Here is a 14,594-nt window from a genome sequence, read left to right as displayed (position 1 = left end):
ATACAAACCACCATCAGTACACACGATGATCGGTTTATTGAATTCAGCCTTTAGCATGCCATAACATGTGTCCCACTAGAGCAGAGCTGCTACTCGATCTTTCTTGCAAGCAAGCCCTGCAACGCTTCCGTCCTCAACATTAGGGCTACCAGAGCATCCCGCACCTACCTTTCTTTACCTTGTGGCTCCCCGCTTGCCACTAGGCTGAGCGATCTTACCACAGAGCCAGCCGAAAGAGGCATAGGCAAAATTCCCTAAAAAATACCATGGATCTTCTCTCGAAGTATCTTTCCCAAGTTCGTGCAGGCGGCCAGGAGCCTGACGAGGAGATCATGGCTTTCCTGGAACAAGCCGAAAGGGTGCCGACATCGGAGTCTGACGGGTCTCCGGTCTCCTTTCAGAGCGAGTATCGTCTCTACACGAACCTGAGCAAACAGCCGGGTTTTGCCGGCGAGCGAGCACAGTTAATACTGCGGACTCTTAAGATCATGGAAGAGGCCTGCAAGACGCCTCTGACCTCCCTCCCAGCCGCCACTGAGGCCTCCAATTCTCTCTCGGCTCTGGACCCGCCCTATGCACGAAAGGCCGACTTCCTGCGGCGTGTCTTTGCCCCGCAGCTTGTCCGAGGACTGCGGACCTATTTGGGGTCTGTCTTCGCAGGCTCCTTGCTGAGTCAAAGCGCTACTCTCATCGAGCAATCAGTTCTGTTCTTCAGTGACCCGGCGTTTCAATCCTTTGTCAGTGATGCGGGCCTGGATGCGGACATTCAAGACATTCAGGCCAGAGTCGACGGACTTAACGCTCTCCACGGTACCGTGAGCGCGATCAACAAGCTCCTGCCCGAAGAGCAACCGGCGCTAGAGTCCCTTTTTATTCCAGACACATTCTTCTCGCATACAGAGACCTTGACTGCCATCCTGCAAGACTTTGATAAAAGGCTGGAGAAGCTTGAAGGCCCCGTTGCCACGAAGATATTAGCGCTCCTTTCTTCTGTGAACCCGAATACACTTGGTTCTCACTTTTTCATATTTCCGGAGATCTCTTTTCTCTTTAAGCGCCCGTCGATCAGGGACGCACTGCGGCCCGCAAACAGCACTATCGTCGCCAACATAATCCAGTCCTTTAATGACATGATGGCCAGCGCGAGGAATACCCTTGGTTCTCTAAGTGAGGGGACCCATGCAGACACTATGGTGAGGCTGAATACGATAAGACAGACTAGATCGATCCTAAACGCCTGTAGCACCAATCTCCTTCCATTCATGGAGGATCTCTGCGGAGCCGATGTATCTAGCCTGGCAAGTTTCTCCTCGTCTGTCCAGTCGAGTGTTGAGTTTTTCAAGACTGCAGAAGAGGACGCGGTGCGTAGTGCCCGACAGCTGCTCTCTGCATATATGAAGTCCATACAAGGATCCATCGCGCTCTTTGCCGAGTCTCCTGGAAACGGGTTTTCAACCATGTCTGCGCAGCCTAATTGCATTCTGCTTCTTTACATGAATAAGGAAAAGCACATGGTGGCCCAGTTTCCTGAGAAGATGCTGGGTGTCCACGCCCTCGTCACTTTCCTTTCTGGCCTGGGGTATGATCCGCAGAAGCTTGCGCTTCCCGCGGAGGTTGTTTCTTGCATGCAGCTCGTCACCTATCTCACGCCCTATGTCGCTACTTTGCAGAGCGCGGCAGCCTTCTACAACGAACTTTCTCAGATCATCCGTCCGTATCAAAAGCCCACCATTCTTAAAGCCGCTCAGGTCTATGACACGGAGTTACAGAAGGCAATCCAACAATCAAACATCCAGCCGTTCCAGCAGATCACATGTGACATTGCATCTGCCGAGAGCTCGCAGGATCCCTCTAACCCTGTACCTCGTTTTGCTAAGATTAGTGAGCACATCCGGAAGATCCATGCCCGGTTTAAGGAGAGCCTGGGAAAACTAGACGACTTCCACAAGAAGGGTATGGATATCCTCGTGTCTATATCCAGAGTGTCCCTGATCTCTGGGCAGTTGCGCTGGACCGAGGCAATGTCTTCTCTGAAAAACCTCATCTCGGGCTTCATTGCCAACTTACCGGAGCCGTGCGGTTTCACGGTTGTGCAGTATTGGACTGGATGCGTGGCGAAGGTACTTGCAGCCAAGTATTGTGGCGCGCTGTCTTCTGACCTTTCTCTGCTAACCCCCTTGCCCACCCCGATCGGAATCAACCAGACAACCGGTGCTCTCACCCTCTCTCCAGACAGTGTCAAGGAATATTTGCTCAGGCAGCTAATGTCTGTCGTGGACCTTCCTGCCAACTCGAACTTCCACCTGTCGGATGACCCCGCGCTAGTGAAACTCATCAGCGACATGCGCGCGTTATCCGTTAACACGCTTCCGGGGGCTTTGGTGAATATCAGCAAGATAGCCGCGCACCTCCACCAAATGGAGGCTTTTATCCAAAGAGAATGCGCGCTGGTCCTGCTTTCTGGCGCCCAAAACCCGAAGGCCTGTGCAGAAAGACTCCAGACTCTAGAAAACTGCAAACGGCTGGCAGACCTGAGTCAATCTTACATGTCACAAGTAAGCCAGCCCGAGGATCTTCTTCTTGCCAACCTGCCTTTTCTGATCCCGCAGCCAGGGTCAGAGAAGCACATCTACAACGTGTCTCCTTCCAACGGGGTGATCACGGTTAACATAGAGCATGCAATCCGCCTCGTGAATAAGAAGCCTGCAGCCATCCTAGACGTCGCCGTAGCCGCGGCGAGCTACTTTGCTGAGCAGGCAGCCGACAAGATAAGCACGGAGTGCTCTGGCTTCACGAAGCGTTGCGACGCTATTCACGGGGCTTTTGCCAGCTCTGATGACTTCACAGACTTCACGGCCTTCTTCCAGGACGCCCATACCCTGCTGAAAGGTAAGTTGAAGAAAGTGCACGAGGAGATGCTGGGATTTAAGGCTGTTATCCTGCTTTCTAGCGCCTTCTATGAAAATGTGCTCTCTCTCATTGACGCCGCAGACGCCTCATTTCTCTCTTTGTCTAACAGGCTGAACAACATCGAGTCAGAGCTGGAGGCGAAGAAGAAGGAGTTCTGGGACATTTTAGTGGACAAGCTAGCCGGCAGCGGCGAGGCCTCTCTCCTGAGCAAGTCCAAGGATGTTCTGGCGCAGCTAACTGCGGGCATTCAGGAGTTCACCGCCTACTGCGATGCAAACACTAGCGTGCGTGCTCCTGCCGATCTTGCTGAGTTTAATTCCTTCTTCAAAGTGCTCTTTTTCACCAGGACCGACGCAGAAAATGGAGTCATCTATGGCGGAAAAGCGGCGTGTGCTTACTCGTTGCTCTTCGATGAGGTCCGCCAGAACGTGGCCGAGATACTTGCCACTATGCAAACCCTCTCGTCCGAGGCTCTCTCCATCTTCAACGTCGACTACATGTCCATGCTTCCCACGGAAAGCGCTAAGCAGCTCAAGAACAGCGTTGCAATAATTTCTGCCTTCAAGGACGCGTTTTCTGGCTTTCTTCCCATACTAGTTGAACTGGAGGCGGGGTGCTCTGCATTCATGCGGCTGGAGTGGAGCATCGTCAAAAATAGACTTGACATGGCAGACTTTATCCAGACAAAGGCCCTGGCATGCCGGGAGAAGTTCCTTTCTGAGATAACAGATATCTCCGACCTCCTAGGGGCTGTGGACCTGCGAGGGAGTGCATTGACGCTTGAGTCCATCAGCAGCTTGAAGCAGGCCGCGACTCTCTACCTCACCTTTGTGGCGGCATTGTTTAGCCAGTCACTAAGTGTATTCAAAGCCCTCCGTAGCAACTCCTTGACCCAAGCCCATTACCGTGAGATCATCGAAAAGACCAATCTTGGCTCCATAATAAAGTACTTTGCCTTGAAGGCCGATACTGTCGCAGCCTCAATTGTGGACACCATGAATGGGTGCCAGGTTCTTTTCCTAGCCGCAGTTTGCTTGTTTACAAACCGAGGAAATATCTCCGCAGAGAATCCTCAAACAACGGAGTACAAGAAGACCATAAGCATAATTCGTGAGGTATGTGTTCGTGCCGAAAATGAGACCAGCATTCGAGCGGCGGTCGAGGAGACCTCCTACTGGCTTGCATCGGAGGCAAAGCTCCTCTTTGCCCTCCACGAGCTAACGCCTTTGGCGCAAGAGGAGCTGTGCTCGGTTGAGCTTGGTCTGAACAAGAAGACGGGTCTAACACTGATCCCTCTGTCTGCGGTCTGGAAGCACCTCTTTTCGCAGCTGGTCGAGAAAAGAGCAATAATCATGGCTGTTTCGACCAATCCATATTCCAAGTCACTGAAGAACCAGATCGACGACTGCACCGCCATAATTGATAGCTACACGCGCCTGGGTCATGTCATGGTCACAATAGCCAAGCAGATAAGTATTCTGGAGCCTGTAATGGGGCGAAGGGTGCTTGTTGCAGAGGAGAAGAAGTTCTACGACAGCCTGCGTGTTTTGTACAGCATTCTCTTAGCCGACTGCGACGAACTAGTTGAGGTGGCATGCTGTGGGTCTTCATTTTCTGCACCCAGCGAGCAGGACCCATCATCTGCCCAACTTCCGCATTCTCGCGGTGTTACTCTGTCACTCATCAGCATTATTAAGGCCCCGGTTCCCTACTCTGCTGGGGCCTTGCAATCACATGCCGCTGGGCTCTCACCTTCTACCGCAGACAATGCATTCCTTGGGCTCTATAAGGACGTCATTGTCACCATTGAGCTTGTCAGCTGTCTCCTTGCCGACATTCAAACTAGCTTGCGCAAGTACCTGGAGCAAAAGCGCATTTTGTTTCCCCGGTTCTACTTCCTGGCAGACTCGGATGTGCTCGAGATCCTTTCCACTGGAAGCGCCAAGCCAGAAGAGACCCTCCGCCCGCACATCAAAAAGCTCTTTTCTGCCATTGAAACGTTGGTCTTTGGAGAGCCACTGGTTATGGCAACTGGACAAAAGCAGAACTTCATAAAGGGTTTTGTTTCTTCGGAGGGTGAGCACATTAGTTTATCCACCGCAGTCTCCATATTGCCTACAGACCAGCCGGAGCTCTGGCTGAATCGTTTCGATACCGCCCATAGAGAAACTCTTCGCAACCAGCTTTTGAAGGCCTTGAAGATTCGGGGCGACGGCTGCCTCAAGCCTATTGCCTCGCTCCCTATTAATGAGCTTGTGTTCCCCGCACAGAGCAACGCCTCGATGGTTCAATCTGCGCTTTCGGAAGCCTCGCCTTTTGATATTATCACCTCGTGTGTTTCGGTGCAGGCATCGGTGTCTCCATATAGCTACTCTGACAAGGACTTCTATGGCTTCAAAGACTTCCAAGCGGCAATCTCTGAGTCCCTTCCCATCAGCGCGCTCTCCGGAGAAATGCTCTGCATCTCTTTCGCCGTCATGATGACTGCGCAGATTGACTATGCCCTTTACCAGGTGAAGGACGCCACCGCATCGACCCAGGCCCTGGCCGCCTGCAAGAGTCGTGTCGACCAGTATCTTTCTAAGTTTTCCAGCAAGCTCTTCGAGGCTAAGATTGCGCTAGCGAACTTTGGAACCCCCGAGTTTCTCCTGGGACTAAAGATAAAGGGCCTCCTTGTCGATATCTATCAGTATCTCAACGTCTTAGGGTCTCTCCTTGCCGTGGACGAGTCGGCGCCAGATTGCTTTGACTCACGGCGGTGGATCTGGACCAGAGAACTTAAGTATCGCATACACAAAGACTCCGATGACTTGTATGTCTTTGCGCTAGACTCCATAACGCCATACTCCTATGACTACCAGGGCCTCCAAGCGAAACTCATTCACACGCCTCTAACTTTTCGCTGCTACAATACGATATCAGAGGCTATTGCACTTCAGCTTGGAGGTGTCCTCCAGGGCCCTGCTGGGACGGGGAAAACAGAGTCCACGAAGGCGCTTGGAGGAAAGCTTGGCCGCACCGTCGTGTGCTTCAACTGTGATACATCCATCGAGCGGTCAGATTTATCCAGGCTTCTCATAGGGATAATTCTCTCGGGGTCCATGGGCTGCTTTGATGAAATCAATCGCTTGGATAGCTCAGTGCTGAGCGCCGTTGCTACAGACATCGAGGCAATCCAAAAAGTGATCCTCCTCCGCTCTGGAAAAACAAGCCTCTGTGCATTCGGGGATTGTCGGAACATAAACCTCGATGAGAACACCTTTACTCTTTCTGAGATCACCGTTCCTATACGGGCCATATCTCCCTATGCCTCGATCTACGTCACAATGAATCCTGCATCGCGCGAGTACCGTGGCCGCTCTGAGCTCCCCTTTTCGTTGACCAAGCTCTTGCGCGGGTGCTTCATGGGCAGAGCAGACACCAGCCTTATCATCGAGACGATTCTCTCCACATCCGGCTTTGTCAATTGCAAGGAGCTAGCGGAGAAATGCGACCTTTCATATGTCCTGTGCGCTCGTCGAATTCCGAAACAAGTTCATCTGGACTGGGGTCTTCGTAGCTTACAGGCTATCTTGCGTCAGGCAGCAATAGTACGCGCTTCCTCATTCAAGATGCTTTCCGACTCAAGCGCTGAAGCGCTGTATGGCATGGAAAGTAACGTCATAATTAAGTGCATCTCAGACGCAACTCTTTCTCGCATTACAGGGAAGTCGGTTGAAATCTTCAAGGAGATCCTGACCGGCGTTTTCGGATCCAGGGCTATTAAGCAATCAGAGTCCACCATAAAGAAGTTTGGGGCCGTGAGCAGTCTCGAAGAAGAGCTGGTTGGCGCTCTTCCTCCAGATCTACGTGAGCCGCACGGCATTGCGGTGTTGCAGCTCTACAGAGCACTTACTACAAAGATGGGCGTAGCACTTCTTGGAGGCACCGGAAGCGGTAAGTCGTACATCTTTTCTCTGCTGAAGGACGCAGTCTTCAAGCTTACCAAGGGAAATATTGTCATCCAAGAGTTTCTCATTGCCCCCAAGTCGATGTCTCGCCAGGAGCTTCTTGGTTATGTCGATCCTGCAACCGGCGAGTGGAACGATGGTGCCTTATCTAGCGCTGCCCGTCTCTCTGTTCAGCTGTTGAACAGCAGAGAGCTTCCATGTACGTGGCCGATTATTATGCTGGATGGATCGATCGACCCTCTTTGGATAGAGGCCTTGAATTCCGTCTTGGACGATAACCGGCTCCTCACAATGAGCTCCGGCGAGCGGCTCCGCTTCCCGGTAAATATGAACCCACTGGAGGCGTACTTCAACTCACGAGAAGTAGACGGGAGGCTATCTGCTCCGTTGCAAATGCCTTTGTCGTTCCTTTTTGAGACAGACTCGCTTGCTCATGCGTCACCTGCTACGATCAGTCGTCTTGCCATCATTGTTGTTCCGGATACGTCCATTGACGACACACTCGCACATTTACGCTATCAGCTTGACACTAACACGGATCTGTCTGGCAAGCTAAGTCTTGCCGGCTTCGAGGCGTTTTTTAGAACCGGTCTGCCTGCGTCCATGAAGAGAGGCACAGCTGCCATCGACGTCTGTACACACATGTTCCATTCTGGAGTGGGTGCGGCTCTTATGGCGAACAGTGGATCGGACCTTCAGACTGCTTTCGTTGCGGGGTGCATACGTTCGTTTTTCTCCGAGATGAAGATCTGTCTGGCTGCAGGCCTCCCTGGTGAACTCAACGAGCTCACTCTGGGTTCTGCTGCGTCGGTTCTTGCTGGCAGAAGCATCGATCTTCGCGGGACATTGGCAACGCCGAAGCACGGGGATTCGGGCCAGGCCCCCCACTTCCACTGGGCCGTCTTGTCCGTCAGGAACTTTCTGACAGCTGGAGTACAGATAATCGTTACGGGCTCAAAGACATGTGGGAAGTACACGGCTCTTCTTCAAGCAGTGGCAGAGACCACTAACAGCAGAGGGCAGAGATATAAGGCCTTAACACTTGACTGTTCCCAGCTAACCACGCGTCAGAGTATAGTAGACCTGCTCTTATCAGAGTGCGCCGAGACGCAGGGTGCAGACGGGAATAGATACCTAAAGCCTCGGAGCGTCAGCACAAAAATCCTGCTGATCCTGCGGGATTGCGACATAGTTGCTCCGGATGAGTTCGCCCATATCGAGACGCTCACGTTCCTCTGGTCCCTGGTGGCCCACGGGAAGTTCTATACTAGGGGCGGCACCTGTCTTCATATCTCCGACATTCAAGTAGCACTTACCACAAAGACACTGGACGCGATCCCCGCCCGCTTGCGGCGTAGAATGGGGATCGTTTTCATGGACGAAGATCCCCGAGACGCTGAGCTTGTGTGCGGCCCTGACCTATTTAAGCTGTACTCCTCCTTAATGAAGGCCTCCACTAGCCTTCAGACTTGGCAGATGCGAATGGTTTCCGAAGCAGAGACAGCAAAGCTCAAAACTAGGACCATGAATCTGCAAGAGGTGATCGCTCTACCAGAGCTCCTGAAATCAGTGGGGTCTCTCACCTTGTTTTCCATATCGTCGATCAAGGCGTTGCTTGCCACCGAGAAGTCCGAAGTGAGTTTGGAAAAGATAACAAAGCTGCTGGAGATCTTCCTTGAGGTACCAATCCCCTATTCCCAGGGTAAGTCGGCAGCACGCGCGTGTCTCAAGACAATAAGCCAAGTTTCGGACGAGAAGGTTTTAACCTATGCCAAGCTTGGGACGACAGCGCAGACGCTCCAGCGCGCATTGCAGTCTGATGAAGGCATACCCGACGCCTATTTTTCCGACCTCTCCCTAGAGCTAGTCACAAATAAGATGCGGATCGGCCTGCTTAAAGAGCTTGTATCCTCTCTTGGAGACACCTACAACGGCCTTCGCCTCTATTATGCCTATCTGAACATGATGCAGTGGAGTCCCCCACTCATTGATACCGTCATCCACGAATACTTGAAGCTTCTCTCTGCTGTGGAGATTTTCCTTAGGTCTTCGGCAGGTGTTATTATCTTATCTCAGCCACACAATTTCTCAATGGAGACTGCCCTTGCAGGGGCGCTAAGTATAGGGTGCACGGTCATGTTTGCAGGCACTGACCACGCTACTCCTCTTGTACTGCGCTTCCTGGCCGACAGGGTTGCCCATGGCCACCATCACATTGCTTACTTCATGGACTGCAACACCTTGGAAGCAGACCCAGAATGGTACGCCCTGCTTTCTGCGCTGTCGAGCCGTGACATCCTCTACTTCCGAAATCGACTTTCTGCTGCAGATCTTAGGAGCTTGGTTGCTACGTTTACCGAGGTGTCAAGCGTGCCGAACGGCGACTCTATGTCTGAGTCAGAGTTGGCTACGCTCTTTCTGAACCTGTTTGTGCGAGCCGTTCAGCCTGTCATCTTGCTGAACCCAGAGCGCAGGAGCACCGACGGCATCTTCTCCCTCGTTCCCGCCCTGCGTCGCAACATACAGTTGGTCAGTTTTGAACTGCTCTACCTCGACTCCTCCTCTATTCAGTTAAGCACTACCGACGATATTCTGAAGGCACCCATAAGAAGTATTGCTCATACGCTGCCTACAAAAACTGTTTCGATCATTTCTGGCGCCTCTATGGCTTCGAATGAAGGTAGGAACCTCAAGCCGCTCAACACGATCGAGCAGATACTGAAGATTGCATCGGGATACGTAAGTAAGTACCTGTCTGTCTACAAGCCACACAATACCGTCCAGATATCATACTACACCAAAATCTATGTCATCTACCATCTCCTCAAGTCTAGGTGGACGTTCATGCTAAATAGGAAGCGTGAGCGCCTGTCCAAGGGGCTGAAGCAGCTACAGAAGGCGCAGAGCGAGGTCGATGCTCTGGCTGCCCAGGCGCAGGAACGCACAAAACAGGTGGAGTTTTCCCAGAAAGAGGCAAACCAGGCGCTAGAAAACATCTCAAGCCGTATGTCAGAAGCAAACGACAGGAAGCTGGCCGCTCACGCTCTGCAGAAGGAACTGAGCGAGAGAGAGCAGGGAATCATGAAGGACAAGGAGCAAGCAGATGCCGAGCTAAGCACTGTTATGCCCGTCCTTCAAGAGGCAACAAAGGCCGTCCAGGCGATCCCGTCAGACGCCCTTACTGAGATCAAGTCCTTCCAATCTCCGCCTCCTGCAGTATCTGTAGTCCTGGAGGCAGTCCTGGTGCTGCTTGGTCACCAGGATCTCTCGTGGAAGGGCATGAAGGCGTTTCTTTCACAGTCTGGCGTTCTCCGCACAATTGCGAACTTTGACATGAAGACGGCCAGCAAAGCATCCATACATGCCGTGAACAAGGTTGTGAGGAACAACGCCGACTGCTTTGAGCAGGAGCGCATCCGCCGCGTGTCCAGGGCAGCAGCACCGCTTGCCAAGTGGATTCAGGCCAATATCAAATACGCCGAGGTGTGCACTAAGATGGAGCCTCTGATGAAGGCCGTGGAAAGCGCCAACAGAAGCCTCGATAGTATGCGTAAAGAGATTCAAACGATTAATGATGAGGTCGCTGCCATAGAGGCTCAGATAGCAGGCCTCCGCGATGACTTCAATGCGAAAACAGAGCAGCTTGTCAAGTATAAGCAGGAGCTACAGCAGATTCAAGCCAAGCAGCGGAAGGGCCAAGAGATGCTCCACGGGCTCCGGGCAGAGAAGCTGCGCTGGGAAGAGGGGTACAAGCAAGCAAGTCAGCAGCTAGATATTATCGACAAGTGTGCCGTTAATGCAGCCATTCTGTTCGTAGTAGCTGGTGCCAGCACAGATGACATGCGTGAGAGCTTTTTCGGGAGCCCTGTATCGGCAAAAGATGATGATAAAGGACTGACCGTCAGAGCTGCCTTTGGCGCGTTACTTTATGATTCTGTTACCGTGAATAGATATGTTAGTTATGGGCTTGTTGCATCAACTAGTTCGTTGGAGAATACGGCCATTTTTGACATGCTATACAGTAGTAGCAAGCTTCCGCGAAACAGTGCCCCTCGAGGTGCCGCTGACGATGACGCTCGTGACATGCGTGACATGAGGAATTATAATCTAATCACAACCATAGTGCTTTCTCATGTCACCGAAGCCACAGGAGTTCTCACATTTTTACGTAACTATTTCGACCAAACGAAGAACCAAGACGTCTCTGTGGAGGGAACCACTTTTGTAAGTGCTGCCTCGGAGAATCTAGCGAATCTTGTTAGTATTGCAGCCAGGTTTGGCAAAACAATTGTCGTCCTAAACTGCGACAGTGGGTCTATTCCCTCTGTTCTATTCCCATACATAAGATATTCTGGAGGTGGATATAGAGCCTCTGAGAGTGCAGCAGCAGACACACCTGCAGGAACCGGGTACGTGAATACGTCTTACCTTCTCTCGACAGCAACAACCATCATGCCAGTCCAATCCTTCAAGTTCAGTGAAGTGTCTCCATCGTTCCGCATGATTCTGGTTTCGTCTTTGGATGTGTTTGTGCCGTCAGATCTTTCTCAGCATGTTCTGATACTATCCTATGCACCCACACGAAAGTCTCAGGCTAATCTGTACACTGATCGTATTCTAGCTGAGTGGTCTCCAGAAAGCTTAAAGAAAATAGAGGAGTTGAGGGACTCTCAGCTGGCGTTCAACGAGCAACTCTTCAAAGTAGAGCAGAACCTTCTCACGGCCCTGAGTGCTGCAACCGACTCTGCCACAACTTCAGAGTCATTGTCAATAATTGATAATGTGACTCTTATGAACGTGCTCAAGCAAGCAGAGCAGCAAACACTCGAAATACAAAAAGCACAAGAAGGGGTTGAAACCATTCAAAAGGAGCTTGATGCTGTAAAAGAGCGCATTCTTCCATTGGCAAGAGACATGGACACTTGTGTCTCAACATTTTCTTCATTACAACCGGCAAATAGCTTATATATCGGAGATCAGTGTTCAGTGATGCCGCTGCTGATTAAAGCCTTACAAAGTAATAAGCCCTCGACTGCTAATCCGTCGGAGATCACTGCAGATCTAGTTCTTGCAACTCAACAACAGTTCCGTTCAGACACTCTACTCAGGCTCCAGACATCCGTGTTCTCAAGCGATGTGGTCGCCGCTTCTGCTCTTTTATTGCGCAATTATTGCCCCGATATTTTCACGGATAGTCTCTTCAAGTACTTTACAGGGCGTGCTGACTCTAATGCCTCTATATCTGTTCCCACCTGGGTTCCCGCCAACCTTACACAAGAGTTTCGATTGGTCCTGTCATGCTTTTCTTCGGCACGTCTGTCTACTATTTCCATTACAAACAGCTCTGTCTGGAGCAACTTTCCTGCCAAGGTGAAGGTGTGCAACAACCTTAACGACATAAACCAACTTTTCCCAGATGCAGCAGGACGCTTAACTTACGTTGAAATGGCAGCTCTTGTCTCTGCGTGTCGAAAGGACCTGATTTCCACTGCTTTACAGCTCGCAGTGAGTAGGACCCTCCTCAAGAATGATTATGCTAAGGAGCTGCAATTTCTGGACAGTATTGCTGCTGCTATACGGCACTCTGCCGGTTTTCTCCAGCCTGTCATTTTGTACACGCTGCAAGGCCAGGACCCTACAAGTACCATCCCCAACTCTACCCCCATAACCATAAATCCCGGCCAAGAAAAAGCGGCCAACAAAGCTATTGAAACCGTACTAGAAGATCTCGGGGGAAGATACGAATCATGGAAAAGCGAGCAATCTATTGACACCATGAGTTCTGCGGTTATGCATACGATTGTTATAAAAGGTGCCCACCTCTGCGCCAACTGGCTCTCTGTTCTCCCCAGCTGGCTCATGGAGAGCTCGGTTAGCTTCAAACTGAAATATAACGAAGAGTTGCTCTCTCACGTGAAGATTGTTCTTCTTCTCGAGCCAAAGCCATACATTCCTCAGAGTTTAGGCCGGGTCGGGTGGCGCGTATGTCTGGTAGTTGATAGCTCTCCCAAAGAAGCCTTCCTGGATGCTGTTCGGAGATGGCCAACAACCGTCCCTTCACAGAACAAAACAGAGAGCTTTATTAGAAAGCTTTACGCCCTGCTCTACATCTCCACTGCACTCCATATCATCCTGGACGCCCGCCGCCTCTATGCCCCCCGCGGTGTTGCGCTAGACCCGGGCTGGTCTCAGAACGACCTTACGGCTATCATTTCCATTATTCAGGACTGTATGGTTCGCGGGCTTCCAGCAAGCCAGGACGAAAATGTTTACTTACTCGGATTCTCAAAGCGGCTGAGTGGCTTGCTACTCGATGCAATATATGGTGTAGCCACGAAGGACTCCTCAGACAATGCTTTGTTGTTGGAGTTTACTAAGATATCCTATAATAGCAAGGCGATAACGGCGATATTTGAGCTTATTGATAAGGGAGAAAAAGCTATTCCAGCCACTGTTTCAGTTGAAGGCAATGCTCAATCGTATGGAGCGCGCGATATAGTTTCTGCTATTAACAGCATTCCCGTTATCCAATACTTACTTCCGCCTGCACATGTTCTTTGTAACAAAAGTCTCTTGGCAGGTAGCAGCTGCTTCGATGCAGCACAGTTAATTGACGGAATCGCGCTCTACGTGCAGCAGTGTTATCCCGAGAAACCTGTTCCAAACTATCTTGGATTGCCCACCAATGCCCTCCTAACTCAGAGCTTAAAGAATAGCATAACAACTAGGTCGCTGTTGGCACGAATAAGTATACAGAGTGGTACTCAGGAAAGTGCATCAGACGGGAACGCGATCGCCAGCATATATGACACAATTTTACAACTGTCATCTATCTATGAGAAAGACGTTAAGCCCAAGCTGACTGTGTTTGCCACTAAACTTAAGGAGATGGGAGCCTTTCTGAACGAAGCTCAACAAACAGATCCAGCTATTGCGCGGATTATTCCGATTATTGATGAGCTTCATCTACAAGGGAATGTGATAATGTCAATCGGAAAGGTCCTGGAAAGCGACTTCAAGGAAGCAGCTGCGGCGCATAGCAATTATCTCCTTGCCAGCACACGGATCAAGGCCATTGCCTCTCTTATCCTGAGTAGAATTCTACCAGAACGATGGTGCGTGGGAATAACTGCTGTGCCCTGCCCAACAGCACCACACGACTCTCCTGAGCTAGCTACTCTTCGCAGTGGCGATCCCTTCGAGTACTTGAGTACCTTTTTGACAAGCGCATCCTCGAGCATAGCCAGCGCATATGAGTCTTGCAGACAGAGTGTCAATGAGTCAAGTACCATGACGCAGATCGAACTCGCTCTGTCAGACATGCCACGACCCGCCGCATTCATTGAGGCTATTCGTAGATATGAAGGCATAGCTATGGGCCAAGAGCTCAATAGTATCAAGTTGGTCGCCTCATCTCAAGCTTGCAATAAGCGTGCTCATCCAGTAATAACGCTTAAGGCTGGAAGCTGTGTTCTTCAGGGCTGTTCGTTGCGGACCCTCATCGATTTGAATGTGGAAAGCGACCAACTGGAGAATATTTATGTGTACTCGGCTGACAACGAGGCGCACCTCTCCTCGTCTGCAATAGTTCCATTCTATGTGGACCAACTTAGAGAGTCACGGGTAGCTGGCATAGAGGTCATGCATGTCAAGATGTCTGCTTATAGCAAAGAGGTAGATGAGATGGTAACACTAAACGGCATTTATGTCCATCTATCGAATCGTTGAGCGAGT

General features: G+C 51.0%; 1 protein-coding gene across 1 annotated transcript; it reads left to right on the top strand.

Moving 5' to 3' along the window:
- Positions 1-266: 266 nt before the first annotated feature.
- On the top strand, positions 267-14,588 carry GL50803_0093736 (Dynein heavy chain; the record flags this gene model as incomplete). The annotated part of the gene is made up of 1 exon (XM_001705828.1): positions 267-14,588. The coding sequence occupies one exon, from the start codon at positions 267-269 to the stop codon at positions 14,586-14,588; it is 14,322 nt and encodes a 4,773-aa protein (XP_001705880.1).
- Positions 14,589-14,594: the final 6 nt, after the last annotated feature.

The sequence above is a fragment of the Giardia intestinalis genome, chromosome 2 (genome assembly GCF_000002435.2).
Source record: "Giardia intestinalis strain WB C6 chromosome 2, whole genome shotgun sequence".
Classification (NCBI taxonomy): Eukaryota; Fornicata; order Diplomonadida; family Hexamitidae; genus Giardia; species Giardia duodenalis.
Note: the sequence above shows the minus strand (reverse complement) of the source record. Positions and strands in the feature narration are given on the sequence as shown.